This window comes from Gopherus evgoodei, chromosome 18, assembly GCF_007399415.2.
Source record: "Gopherus evgoodei ecotype Sinaloan lineage chromosome 18, rGopEvg1_v1.p, whole genome shotgun sequence".
NCBI lineage: Eukaryota > Metazoa > Chordata > Testudines > Testudinidae > Gopherus > Gopherus evgoodei.
The window spans coordinates 14,700,408-14,713,926 of NC_044339.1; the positions used below are offsets into that span (position 1 = coordinate 14,700,408).

The window sequence follows — 13,519 nt, forward strand, 5'->3', positions numbered from 1 at the left end:
AACCTGGGAAACAGTCTCTATAGAGACAGGGAAGGGGAAAGTTTGCTGGGACGGTTGGCTACGTCGTGACTAAGATGCTGTGCTCCTGTGTGTTTGGATTGACCTTAAGATGCCGTTATTGTGTGTATTGCAGAAGAGAATGCAGCAAATCATGATGCAGTGCTTCCTGGCTGTCAAGTCCAAGCTGGAATGTAAACTGGGCTACTTTGATCTCATTGGCTGTGATTTCTTGATTGACGAAGACTTTAAGGTATTTAGCAAAATCTTGTTCCCTTTATGCATGCAGCCACTTCTGAGGAGGAAGAAGCCAAATGTTTAATAGCGCATAGCAACCCTTCCATAAAAGTTTAGGGTGGGAAGTGAATACTTTATCCAGTTAAAACTATGATTAGCAGGAATGTGGATTTAATAGCGAAAAATAGCATGGAATTTTTAGTGACCAGAAGCTCCCGGTCTCAATTTTACATCATCTCTGAAAGATGACGGGCTGGATACTCAGCTTGTATAAATCAATTCATCTGCCTTGCCTTTGAAGGAGCTATCCTGATTTACACCAGCTGAGTATCTAGATTCGAAACTCCAACAACACAGAGACCCTTTCAAGGCTATCCTGGAGCACTGGCTCGTTTTCTGATCAGCAAATCACCAGCAGAACTTTCTAGGTGTTCCTTGTAGGTTTACCATCCGCGTACTGATCCATCCCAACACAACTTAGCTGGTGAGAACTGATAGATCACAGAATAAAGTGGTAAATTGGGAAGTACTGACAAAGAAAGAAAGAAAGAAAGAAAGAAAGAAAGAAAGAAAGAAAGAAAGAAAGAAAGAAAGAAAGAAAGAAAGAAAGAAAGGGGCTGGCTATAACCATCACATTGCCTCAAAGCATCAAAGTCCTATAAAACCACCTGGCCTGGACACAACAGAAAACCATCTGGTTCACTTTGCTTTTGTAGACCTGTTGCTAACACAGAAGCTAACTCAAACATATTCCAGCAAACCCTACTACAGAATGGCAGTCATGTATGCAGCAAAGGGCACAGTGCCCACACAATTGTTTCCTTTGTGCAGGAAATCAATGGCAAGAGAGAGTTAATGGCAAAGACATAGAAACAGGCACATCTCAAATTTCGGTGGCAATTGTCTTTTTGCAATGTTGGCATGCAAAGCCCTGGCTGCGTAAACCTGAAATAGAAAGGAGATCCAATATCACTCTTGTCTGGCAATCCCTCTGTGGTTAATTAAAAGCGTTAGCTCCGCTTCAGTGCAAACATGGCCCCTGGAGACTATTACGTCTCTATGTATTTTGTATATGGACAGATAAACAGATCAATTACTTTAGAATGGTTTGATCTATAACCGTGGGGGGGATTTCAGTGCTGAGAAACTGGAGACCCAGCAGTGATGAGCGAGTTTGGACGTCTGTTAAAGTGGGTAAAGGGAGTAAAGAAGGAATTTATGTCTGTATTTGTTTATTGCAGGTACTTCCTTGTTCTCTTGTCCTGTAGGGAGACAATGAACCTGATTCTCTGTTCACGTACACCACTATCAATTAGAAAAAGCTTCCCTGAAGTCAGTGGAAATACCTGAGGGTAGAACTGGTAGAAGAGACTCAGGCCCAGTGCCTTTAGCCCAGTGTTAACGTCTGTATGAATACCATGATTGCTGGGGTAATTGTGTAGTTCCTGGCTGGGCTTCCTGTTGTGTAGGAATCTGCACCCATAACACACAATGGGCCTGGTTCTCCCCTTCACCATACACCAGTGACGTCAGTGGAGTCTGATTTACATCAGAGTAAATGAGATGCATGAATGTGCTGTGTTCTGCACCAGAGCAGGGGCTCCCCTTCTAAAGGGGTGCAGCTGTGATGTTCATGTTTCTCATTCCCCAAAAGCCAACGTGGAAGGGCATGGCTATAAAACAGGGTGGAGGGACAGGCTGGGTGGCTGCAGGGCTTCATAGTGGCAGGCATCGCTTTTGAGTTCTGTTATGTCTTCAGCTCCGGTCCAGGATGAAAGGAATTGAAAGACGTTGCCATCTGATGGATTTCCAGTGGCCTAGATGATACAAACCTTGCAGGGTGGGGGTGTCTTTAGGGCAGTGCAGCATGTCCCCTTGGTTGTCAGTCTAAGCCGGGAAACCGAGGGCTGACTGGGTCACATGGCTGGAGCTCTTCTCTCACACCTGGAACTCCCTCCAGAATGAGGAACATAGGTGGGACGGGGGAAGCTTGCATCAACAATGCTTGTGCTGGAGCTGTGCTATAGGTACAGGTGGTGTCCCCCAGAGCTGTGCATCCAGCATCAAACTCACATACACACAGTCAAAGGAGTGAATTGACAGGAGGGAAAGTGCTGGTAGAAAGGCTAATTTGAGCTTTTTCCCATCCACGCCCTTCCTTCCTTCTTGTTCCAAATGTCTAGACACCCTGAATCACTCCCCAAGGGGGCTCCAGGGTCCCGCATTTGCCTTGCGCAGGCTTGGAAAGGCATTTCTGTCCCAGAGCATGGACTGCAGCACACTGGTTCCAGCATGCATGCAACCAGGGCCTGTGGAAAGGACCCACAACCCCTCTGCAGCGCTGACCACAATTGTCTCAGCTGCAAGGAGGAGGGCATGGTGGTGGGGGGAGAGAGGATTGCATCAGCTGGGCAGAAGGGTCGCTCTCCTCAGGGGCAGCTAGGAGGACAGGCCTGTGGATCTTTTAGTAGCAATAAAGGGATTCAGCCATGGGAGAGCAGACTCCAGCTTTGCCTGCCAATTTGTGAAAGCCAAACACGTTGGGGATGCAGGAAATCACCCCTGCTGTGAACAGGTGCAATTCTATTCATTTCAATGGCACTGCTGTCCACTGGCTCCTGAGATCGTTGGGGCCCTGGAGTGGTGCGACAGAGAGAAAGATGGTTCCAGGCCAATTTCAGGAGCTCAGAATAAAACCTGCTTTACCGCTTCCATCTTGGGTGCGGGGGAGAATCTGCCAGCTAACTTGGTGACGTTTGGCAGCACTAATTGGTTCCCTTGTGGGGAGCTCAAGAGAGACTGAAGGCCCCTCTCATTACTCCAGTGTGCTCAGGATTTCAGCCTCATCCACACTGTAACTTGAGACCAGGCCTCTGTAGAATTATTATTAATTGGCTGCAGTGTGGTGATCATGGATCAGGACCCCATCACAGCTAGGTGCTGTACAATCATGGGCCAAAAAGATAGTCCCTGCCCCACAGGGCTCTGGGCTTGGGACCAGACTCAGCACCGGCCCTGCAAAGCTGCTTCTGAGCTGGGGATTCACATGCAAAATAAGCGCACATCTCTGCCCCCTCCGCCAGCCCCCCAAAGGGGTGAAGGAGTTTGTATCTGAGGTTGCAGCTGTAGTCAGTATCTTCTTAATTAGAAGATTTAGTTATGGAGGCTAAATCTTGTAAATGTTACTTTCCTGGAAAGAACGCACGCTCCAAGGTAATCCACACAGATCATTCTGTGTGTGTTTGTGTGTATAAGCACATGCATTCCCCCCACCCCCCTCAAGGTGTATGTATTGATGGAACCATATCTACTCAACAACTAGTTTCAAAGGTAACACAAGAGATAACACATAACAAGCTGTGGGGGGAGCGGGGAGGCAAGAGCAGCAGAATAACCACTACCCACTGTAGCTTTTATAAGGGCTGCCTTTCATTGACAAAGCCACGGGCTAAAAGACATAACATGGCAGGAGTCATACATGCCACGGGAAAACTAAACTGCCCTAGAGAGAGTAAATGGCATCACCCAACAGGTATGCCCTGCAGAGACTAGAGAACAGGACTGGAGGAAAACAGTGTGGAAACACAGATTCCTCTTTTATGTCCAGAGAGTAAAAAAGGTAATTTAGTTATTTTATTTTTAAGCATGACCTTTGTTTGGTGTTGGGATTTTGCTTCTTCTGCAGTTCATAGTATTAAATCGTTAGCACTTAAACAGCTCTTTAGATCTTCAAGGCATTGTACCAACATTAACTAATGAATCTTCACAACACCCTTCCTAAGCAGGTATGTTGCAGCATTCCTATTTTGTATATGAGGAAACAGACACAGAAATCAGAAAGTTAAACAAAAACATCCCCCTCCTGCCCCCAGCACCCATCCAGGCACCAAAATAAATACTCAGATTTTCAAACAAGCTGAGTACAGTGGGTACTAGGCCCTTTTGAAAATCTCACCGGAGTTGCCCCAGGGGAGCTGTTGGGGGCCGAGTATGTCTAAACAGCTGACCCTTGTTTAGGTGGCTAAATGCAAGCTGAACTTCTTTGAAAATGTGTCCCAGAGAGGCCAAGGGTCTGGAGGCCCCTGAAAATGCAGCTAGGAGTCTAATGGGATTCTCAAGAGCACCCAGTGCGAGCTCACATAGATTTCAATGGGAATAGGGTGACCAGATAGCAACTGTGAAAAAACGAGACAGGAGATGGGGGTAATAGGCTCCTATATAAGAAAAAGTCCCCCAAAATGGAACTGTCCCTATAAAAATGGGACATCTGGTGACCCTAAATGAGAATGAGGCACCTAACTTGCTTAGGTGCATTTGAAAACCCCACTAGGAACCTATTTATATCTTTAGGTACCTAAATCCCTTTGAAAAACTGGCCCTAAATGCGTTGTCCAGAGCCACAAAGAAAATCAGTTTCAGAGAGTCTCAGAAGCTCATGGATTCTGGCCAGGCACTCGGGTCCCACCTGGTTTTTCCTGTGAACAAGCTAAGATAAGGCACCGTTAGAACAAAACAAAAGGAGATAATGCAGCTTTCACGCCAGCTCTATGGATCTCAAAGGACTTAAAGCAATGGGACAAATAACTGTGGCCTGGTTTGGAGCTCACTCGCACTGGCGTAAAGCAGGCGTAATTCCATTGAAGTCAATAGAGTGACACCTGGGGTGAGTGAGAACAAACCCATGTATATCATATGTTGTGATTAGGTGTATCAAACGCAGCCATTATTACATACCCAGTAATAAATTCCATGTGGTCTTGAATATTAGAGTCCCCTGGGAGATGGGCTGCTAAGTAAGACACCAGCACTGTCCTCTATTATTTTCAGACACTCCAAAGAAATCCTTACTTTCCATTTGGCCAGCGGCTACAATTAAGCAGCGCACAAAGGACCACGCCATTTATGGGACGTCACTTTTCGAGGTTGAAATTCTGGGGAAAAGAATCAAACTCTCACCCAAACCTGCATTTCTTCTGAGCCCCAAAGCTCAGCCCCCTGAGGCAGTAGTAGTGGTGGGTGCAGAAGGAACACAGAATCAGGACCATTGGTAGCCATTAGCGGCAAAGTAACATGGAACAGATTCTAGCCACAGGTGCTCAGATACTGCAATGATGAGAGCTGTATAAGAACCAAACAGAATAGAAAAAAAAATTTAAGTAATTGATAATAAAAGGTCATTTGTCAAATGCTGACTGTATCCAGTGCTATTTAAAGAATGAAAGGGCATGTGCCCAGCCTCGAGGAGCTTGCAGTTTACCCATCCCGCTTCATAGGTTAGAAAGTGAGGAGAGGAAGGATAGCCCAATGGTTATGGACACAGGAACCCAGGGTTCAATTCACTGATCTGTAGAGGCAGGGGCGGCTCTGTGTTTTTTGCCGCCCCAAGCATGGCAGGCAGGTGGCTTTTGGCGGCGCGTCTGCAGGACATCTACTGGTCATTCGGATTCAGTAGCGTGCCTGGTAGAGCTCCGCTAGTCATGCGGCTTCAGTGGCGTGCCTGCGGGAGGTCCGCTGGTCATGCGGCTTCAGTGGCGTGCCTGCGGGAGGTCCGCTGGTCATGCGGATTCAGTGGCGTGCCTGCAGGAGGTCTGCTGGTCATGCGGATTCAGTGGCGTGCCTGCAGGAGGTCCGCTGGTCATGCGGATTCAGTGGCGTGCCTGCGGGAGGTCCGCTGGTCATGCGGATTCAGTGGCGTGCCTGCGGGAGGTCCGCTGGTCATGCGGATTCAGTGGCGTGCCTGCGGGAGGTCTGCCAGTGCAGCGCCATTGGCATCCCTGCCGCCGAATTGCCGTCGAAGCCACGGGACCGGAAGACCTCCCACAGGCGTGCCACCGAAAGCTGCCTGCCTGTCGCCCTCACAGGCTGAGAACCACTGAGCTATACTGATGGAGGCCGTATAAGAGCGGTAGCATGGAGAGCTTTGCTCCTTCTGTTTGTCTGTTTCACTTGAAAGCACGAAAGGGAAACAAAACACTAATCCAGACATTTGTAAAGGTTCATCTGTCAGGACAAAATCTTCTGATTTTGTGTTGGGGGCGCTGAGTAAAGTTGTCAAAAATGGGGAAAAAATATTTGCAAGAAGCTATCCATGGAGTTTAGGTGCCCTCTAGTGGTACCGGTAAAACGTTTCCATTTCAGTGAGAGCCGCCTTCGCTTTCATTTCTACTCTTCTGAAGGAGACAATCCACATTTCAAAGCCCTTTTTGTATCTTTTCATTTCCCTGAACAAACTGAGAATTCAGAGTTTTATTTTTCCTCTCACTAAAAGAAGGGGAGAGGTGAAGGGAAAATTACAGCACCAACCCTGCCTAATTCCAGTGATTTATTTCTAGGGGAGAAGGCAGGAACGTTTGTGGAGGAAGACACGCTGGCTGCTTCCAATGATGCGCTCTTTCTCCACAGCATTTCAACATCAGAGCACTAGTCAGTCTTAGGACAATTATGTGCATCAGCCGCCTTTTCTGCCTCCCTGCAAACGGCTGAATGCTCTGACTCTCCCAGCAAGTCCTCAGCGTGAGTTGGAGAACCTGTGCTGGACACAGAGGCTGAATAGAGGAGTTTTGCTCACTGGGCTTAAAATTTGTTGGGGTTTTAATGGAACCCACAGTTGCTTCATTATGTACAGCTTTGTGTGAGTGTTTGCTCTGGTTTCATCACTGCTGTGTCTCACTTGCACTCTCGGATTTGAAAGAGCCTGACAATTCAAAGGAAACCAAGTTGAATTTAACCCAGACATGCAAAGTCAATGTTTCACGTGGTTTCCAGCTGAAACCAAAACTTGGCCCTAGTTGTGCTCAGAACTCAAGCCGTGGAATCAAGGCCCTGGGTTCATTTGAAACCAGGCCCTCATGGTGCTTAATCTTGATCTCAACCTCACTTGGAATCAGGCTTGTCAAAGCTTCTCCCCTAACAATCTGTACAACTTTGCCACAGGTTCCTTCCAAACTCACTTGACAGATGTTTTGGAAGGACTATATGAAAAAGACATAGGTAAATATACACATGTATATGTAGATAGTTAATATAAAGAGCACAAAAGAATACGTAGCATTGTTCCTAACTTAGTAGGCTCAATAAAGCTGGTGTTGTTAAGCCCTGCAAATGGCTACCTCTTAACAACAGATGCACGAATTTCAGCAAACCTCACAAGTGTTCTGTTTTTTAATGAAACCACAAGCTTGGTGAATGTCACCTGACTGCAGGGCTCATTATGAAAGTTTTGCACAGCGCTAGTCAGATCACAGACTGGAGATGTGGTTAGCCTCTTGCTTATGTTTTGGCCTGTGTTGGCTTGATTTCACGCTGCCTGTTCTCACATTCATGAATCAGCACCGGCGCAAACTGGGGGGGAATAAATGTAGCTTTCGGGTTCTTGTCTATGCTCATCTCTTTTTAGGTCTGGCTCCTGGAGATGAATGCAAACCCTGCGTTGCACACCAACTGTGCAGCGCTGCAGGACATCATCCCCACCGTGGTCAATGGGACTCTGGGTAAGTAAAGAGCCCTGCAATCCATGTCTCAGCTTCCCCAATGCGCTCCATGAGACATGCCCACCTGCAGCAAAGGCACAACAACATGGTTTGGGGCATTATACAGAATAGGAGTGAAGTCAGGTTCTGTTTGCATAAGGGTTTTCATGGATCTCAAGCTCTGGATGGGGTCTAATGCCCATTGCAATCAATGGACAGACCTGCTGGCAAAGCTGGCTTGGGCCCCTTTGTGCACTAAGGCTGGGACTCTCAAAAGCACTTAGTGCTACTGACTTTCAGTGGGACTTGTGCTTTTGAAAATCCTACTCTAACCAAGACTGCTTAGGATTGTTACTGTTTGTAACCACCTGCTCATTCAGGGCAGAACATGTGTCTGAAGATGTTTTCTCTTATGCAAAATGTGTGGGCTGCATTTTTATAAACAGCCCTTCAAATTGTACCCGACATTCCTGCAAGGGCAGCTTTCACATGCACGTTCTTTTGCAGGCACAGGGATTAGCAACATGCATGCACAGTCTATCCGACTTGGGCGTTTATCTGGCCCCTGTTAGCATAGTATCTTTAATGTATTTATCCTCTCAGCAGCCCTGTAAGGTAGGGCAATGCCATTGTCCCCATCTTACCCACGGGGAACTGAGGCACAGAGGGACTTGCGAGTTGCACAAGAGGTTTATGATAGACGTGAAACGTACGTGTCTTTGTGCAAGATGGTTTAATAATGTCCTGACTGTGTTTCCTTTCACAGCTATGACTGTTGTGTGTAGCGGTTGTTATGCTGGGGTATTTAGTCATATCCTGACTGTGTGTCCTTTCGGTGACTTAGCTGTGCTTTGTGTGGTGTGCAGTATAGTTTGGTGTGTGTGTGTAGAGGTGTTTAGCCATGTCATGATCATGTCTTCTGTCACAGATTTGGCTCTTGAGATTTTCAACAAGAGCTTGAAAGGTCAGAGGATTTTACCTTTGCGGACACAGTGCCATTTTGTGCTGCTCCATAACGGGAGTACGTCCGAAGCTGGACTGAGATCCTCAAAGACCAGGAACGCCCTGGGTATCGCTAGGAACCAAAAGTCATTGACAGAAAGCACCAGCCACCTTGCTCGGCATCCTCTCAAAGCAGCAGAGAAGCCTCCAAAGAAACCAAGTGACTCTGGAGAAAACACCAACTCCCCTCCTCAGAAGGTTTCCCAGAGAACTGTCTTAACTATGCCACAGGTGCAGATCACTGACATACACAGCATCTACGCCTGCCATCCTTTCAACCCCACAGCCCGAAGCGGCCAGGTGAGCAGTACGTGCAGCCAGTACATTATCAGGCCTCCGACATTCTCAGCAGAAGGTAGCATGGCAAAGCATAGCACGGACGATGGCTCAGAGAAGGACATGGCCAGCACTATCGTTCCCACAGCTGCTGCTTCGAAAGAGACCTCCTATGGTATGTGGTTACAGCAGACCTTCGGGATTAAATCTCCCACATCCACTAAAGAAGACCCGGCCTTCATCAGCTCCCAGATGGTCTTTCTGCACCTCCAGTCCAAGGTCTCAGGTAGCTCACCTTGCTTGGGAAGCCACTCCAAGTCGCTCTATCAACCCCTGACGCACCCCACAGCCAAGGAAACACCATCGACCAGTGACAGCAAAGCAGTAGCTGTATCCCAGGGTGCCAGGCCACCTCCAGATGATCAGAAAAAGGTGTCCCATCGCGGGTCTTAGACTGAGATCACTGTGTGTTGAATACATGATGCTTTCCCATAAGGAACATAAAAAAACCTCAAATCATTCTATATATCTGTGACGTATCTAAGCATTTTTTGGAAACAGTCACTGATTTTTAAAAGCTGTTTTGTTATCATTTTAAAAGAGAGAGAGAGATGATTATGCAATACACTGACTACTGATCACCAATGTAACACACCTCCCATAATCAATATGGTTCCCTCCCCTCCTCCTGCACACAGCATCATCTTATAAATCCATGGAATGAGACTGAAACCACAGAGTGTGATGTCCTCTTCCAGAGTGTTTCTTTTCATGGCAGCTGCGCAGACTCAGTTATACCCATGTATGCCATTGTGTGTCCTGTGCAATTATGTATGTAATGTGCACTCCTAATCATGTATTATTCCAGATATATGTGCACGTGTTCTTGTTTATGCACCAGGCACTCATGTTCTAGGGATCTATTATTCACAATTCTATTAGCTTGATCGTATGGAGCTGTGGTTCTCAACCTATTTACCGTTATGGACCGCATATGCCGCTCTCTCTCTCTGTTAAGTCAGGCCACATCAACATAATATTTACCGTACCTGCATGGCCCTGAGGCTGTGACATGGGCTGCAGTTATGTGCTGTTTGGGCCACAAGTGGCCCACAGACTGCGGATTGAGAACCTCTGGTATAGAGGTCTGGTGTCCCTAGACTCTGTTTGCCAGAAGCTGGGAATGGGTGACAGGGGATGGATCACTGGATGTTTACCTGCTCTGTTCATTCCCTCTGGGGCACCTGGCATTGGCCACTGTTGGAAGACAGGCTACTGGGCTAGATGGCCCTTTGGTCTGACCCATTGTGGCTGTTTTTATGTTCTTCTGTCAGTTAAGCTAGTGAGATTCCCCAGACCTCTCTTGCATGGTCTGCAGAGGGCTGGTTAATGGCATAATACTTTCTATAGTGGAACATTCCACTTCCACCTGGGATGAATTATTCCCTCCCATCCTGCTGCACTTTGTTCTGCTGCCTCTCCCCCACTTACAAGCAGCCACCCTCTTTTCTGGACACCACACTATGGCAGGGAACGAGGCACAGGTCCTCCAGCTCTGACCACTCAGCGGTGTGGTCTTTTCCAAGCCGCTCTTTGCTCTGCAGAAGGGGCAGCGGGAGGTCCCCCTGCTACAAACTAGTCCCAAGTGAGTCACCTTCATGATGCTTGGAACCATAGCGGCTCGAAGGCAAGATGCCCGACCAGCGTTACTGTTTGTACTGAAACACAAGTGGGCTTTTGTGTGAAATCCTGCCTATAGGCATTTAATAATCATACTTAAATAGCATCGTATCAACCTGAACAGAGCCGCACAACGCCCTTTCCCCCCCACATGCGCTTCCCATGCAGTAAGCCCCCATTTTATAGAGAGGAAAACTAAGGCCCCAGGAGTCAAAGTGCCTGGCCCAGAGTCACAGAGGGAGTCAGTGGCAGAGTGTGCTACCCAGTCCTATATTCAGCCTGTGACCGTGCTCGTTGCAGAGGATCATGGGAAAGGCAGCAGTTCCTAATCTGATTTAGGCCACGTCTACACTATGAGCTAGGGGTATGTTCTCAGCATGGCTCAGCCATGCCTCCGATGCCGTTACTGCATGCTACAGTGGCTGCCCTGCCATTCATACTCACACTAGCTTGATGAGAAGTAGCGTGAGTCCGTGTACATGAGCAGCAGAGTCACAGATAGCCTTAGAGACTATCTGTGTGCCAGGCCCTGACACCCAGATGTGATGCCTCCCTAGCACAGTGTAAAAATCACCTTCCCACCCCGCCCGGCCTGGCCCTGACCAGAGCAGGAATTGTTCCAAATGAGGTGTGAGGCTGTAGGGCGAGGAGGACCTAATGTCCCATGTTGTGCCTGATCATCTCATCCTACCATAGAGTGTCATTCAGGGCTTGTGAGTTTTCTCTTCCCTGGCTCTCAGCACTCAATAATTCCCCTTCCAGGTTACATCCCCCGGATCTGTCTGAGCATAAGGTGGTCTGATTACTAGACGCAATCTGCTGGGGCCTGCACTTTCCCAACCACCACGTGTGGCTCCCTCCAATCCCAGCACATCCCCAGTAAATCACGCATAAGCCCCTCGTGTCATCAGAAGAGGGCACAGGACCCACCCTTTGCATTCTCCTCCCCACTGGTGGCAAAGAGTCTCTTTCCAAGGTACCCACACAGAGGGAGGGGATTTCCTTGGCTTCCCCCACCCCACACAAACCAACCACTGTTTGGAGCTCTCATGCATTTCTGAGCATGGTGAAGACAGACCTGGAAAGGTAGCGCTCTGCTAGATCCCGCTGAGCTGAGGCAGCAGGCTGTCTTTAGAACCATCAAACAACGAGAGGTTCCAGAATGAGCTTCCCTGGCTATTCCAGAGCCAGCCTGCCTCTCCAGCAGTGCCTAAATCACTAGTGCGGACAAGACGCCAGCAGTCACTTTCTTGTCTGGGCCTGCTCTGAGTCACTGTAGTTAAAACGCCAACAGCTGGTCGACAGTACTGGTCCCACTGGCGGACATAAAGAAAGGCTCATATGGCCACGCTGATTAGCAAAGGCCTTGCAATGAGGGACAGAGCTAATGCAAACATTCATTTCCCCTGGACCTAAGATGTTTTCTTCTGCTGATAACTGTTCTGGTCCAAATCAAATATCTTGGGCTAAATTCCTCTCTGGTGTGTTTCCATAGAACTCAATGGCGTTACATCAAGGAGGGAATGTGTCACTTTGGTGGCTGATGGTTTTATTGTTTGAAAATCCCTGATAGGTTATGGCCGTTGATCAGTTACACTAGGGGACATAAATAGGCAAAGCACCTAAAACTGGGGACTGGAGCCCCTTTGAATGTAGAGACTGAGGGTTATTGGATTTGGAGATCCCCTGCCAAGGTTGGATCCTAAACCAGAAGCAACCTGCCTTCTGGTTCTGTTTTGGAAGAGATGTTTCCCATGAGATTTTGGCCCAAGATGGCAGAAATCTTGCAAAAACCAGCTAGCTCACATGGCTGCAGCTCGTGAGATTTCTGCTCTGTCAGTTCCAAACCTTCACCCCAGCCTTGATCTGGAACCAAACTCTCATTCTTGGGCTCGGGTCTGCTGGTGGTGAGGGCTGAGTATAGATTGATCTTCCCCAGTGAATACCACTGGGCTAATTAATGCAAATCAGGGCAGTCCTGATTCCACAGGCTGCAGTAATTCTACCGCACGCAGCAGCGTTCTTCAGTTTCACTGTCATAACGTTATTATAAAGGGACTGTGTGCACCCTCGGCCCACCCAGCAACTCTCGAAGCCCAGTTCAGCTTCAGCAGAGCATTTCTAATACATCACTCATTCAGGAAGTGTTATGAAACTCAGCAGCGAGCACCGGTTGCTGCTTTCTGAGTTGGGGGAGGAGTCAGACGTACAGTTTGCTGCTCTGTAGGCTGGTGACACCACCTCAGAGCATCACTAAACAGGCCTTCACAGCTGCTTCCGGTCCTTTCAGTTCCGTTTGGGCCTGTGCGTTAAAAAAAAACAACAAAAACACCCACCGTTTGTGTTAACCCTTTCATGTCCATGAGCTGCAGGACATGAGGTACATCTAACAAAGTCGATTACTGCTCTGACTGCCAGTAAGCCCTGACCAATACCCAGCTCCGCTCCTAAGATCCTCCAAACTTTGGGGAAGTTCAGATCCAAGTCCAAATTTTACAGCTGACTCCTTGCCTCTAAAATGGGCCAAACCAAATCCCAGATCCTCACGCTCCTGAGCATTGAGGAAGTTCAGATTTTGGTAAGAACTTCACAGCTTGGGCTTATTTCTGCTTATAACCCTGAGCCCATTGACTCATCCTCAACATCCCAAGAGGCAGGACAAGGATCAAGTCAGTTTGGTTCCCATCTCTACCTGGAGAGGTGGTGGAATCTCCATCCTTAGAGGTTATTAAGGCCCTGCTTGACAAAGCCCTGGCTGGGATGATTTAGTTGGTGTTGGTCCAGCTTTAAGCAGGAGGTTGGACTAGATGACCTCCTGAGGTCTCTTCCAACCCTGATATTCTATGATTGTCTCTCCT

At 48.0% G+C, this 13,519-nt stretch overlaps 1 protein-coding gene across 2 annotated transcripts in view; it reads left to right on the plus strand.

The window, feature by feature from the left end:
• TTLL10 (tubulin tyrosine ligase like 10) overlaps nt 1-9,779 on the plus strand; it is a 46,252-nt gene extending 36,473 nt beyond the window's left edge. For both annotated transcript variants that reach the window (XM_030537855.1, XM_030537856.1), the window contains exons 10-12: nt 134-250; nt 7,631-7,724; nt 8,632-9,779. In XM_030537855.1, coding sequence (XP_030393715.1) covers nt 134-250; nt 7,631-7,724; nt 8,632-9,434 — 1,014 coding nt within the window. In that variant the 3' untranslated portion in view covers nt 9,435-9,779. The remainder of the gene's footprint in view (nt 1-133; nt 251-7,630; nt 7,725-8,631) is intronic.
• Nucleotides 9,780-13,519: the final 3,740 nt, after the last annotated feature.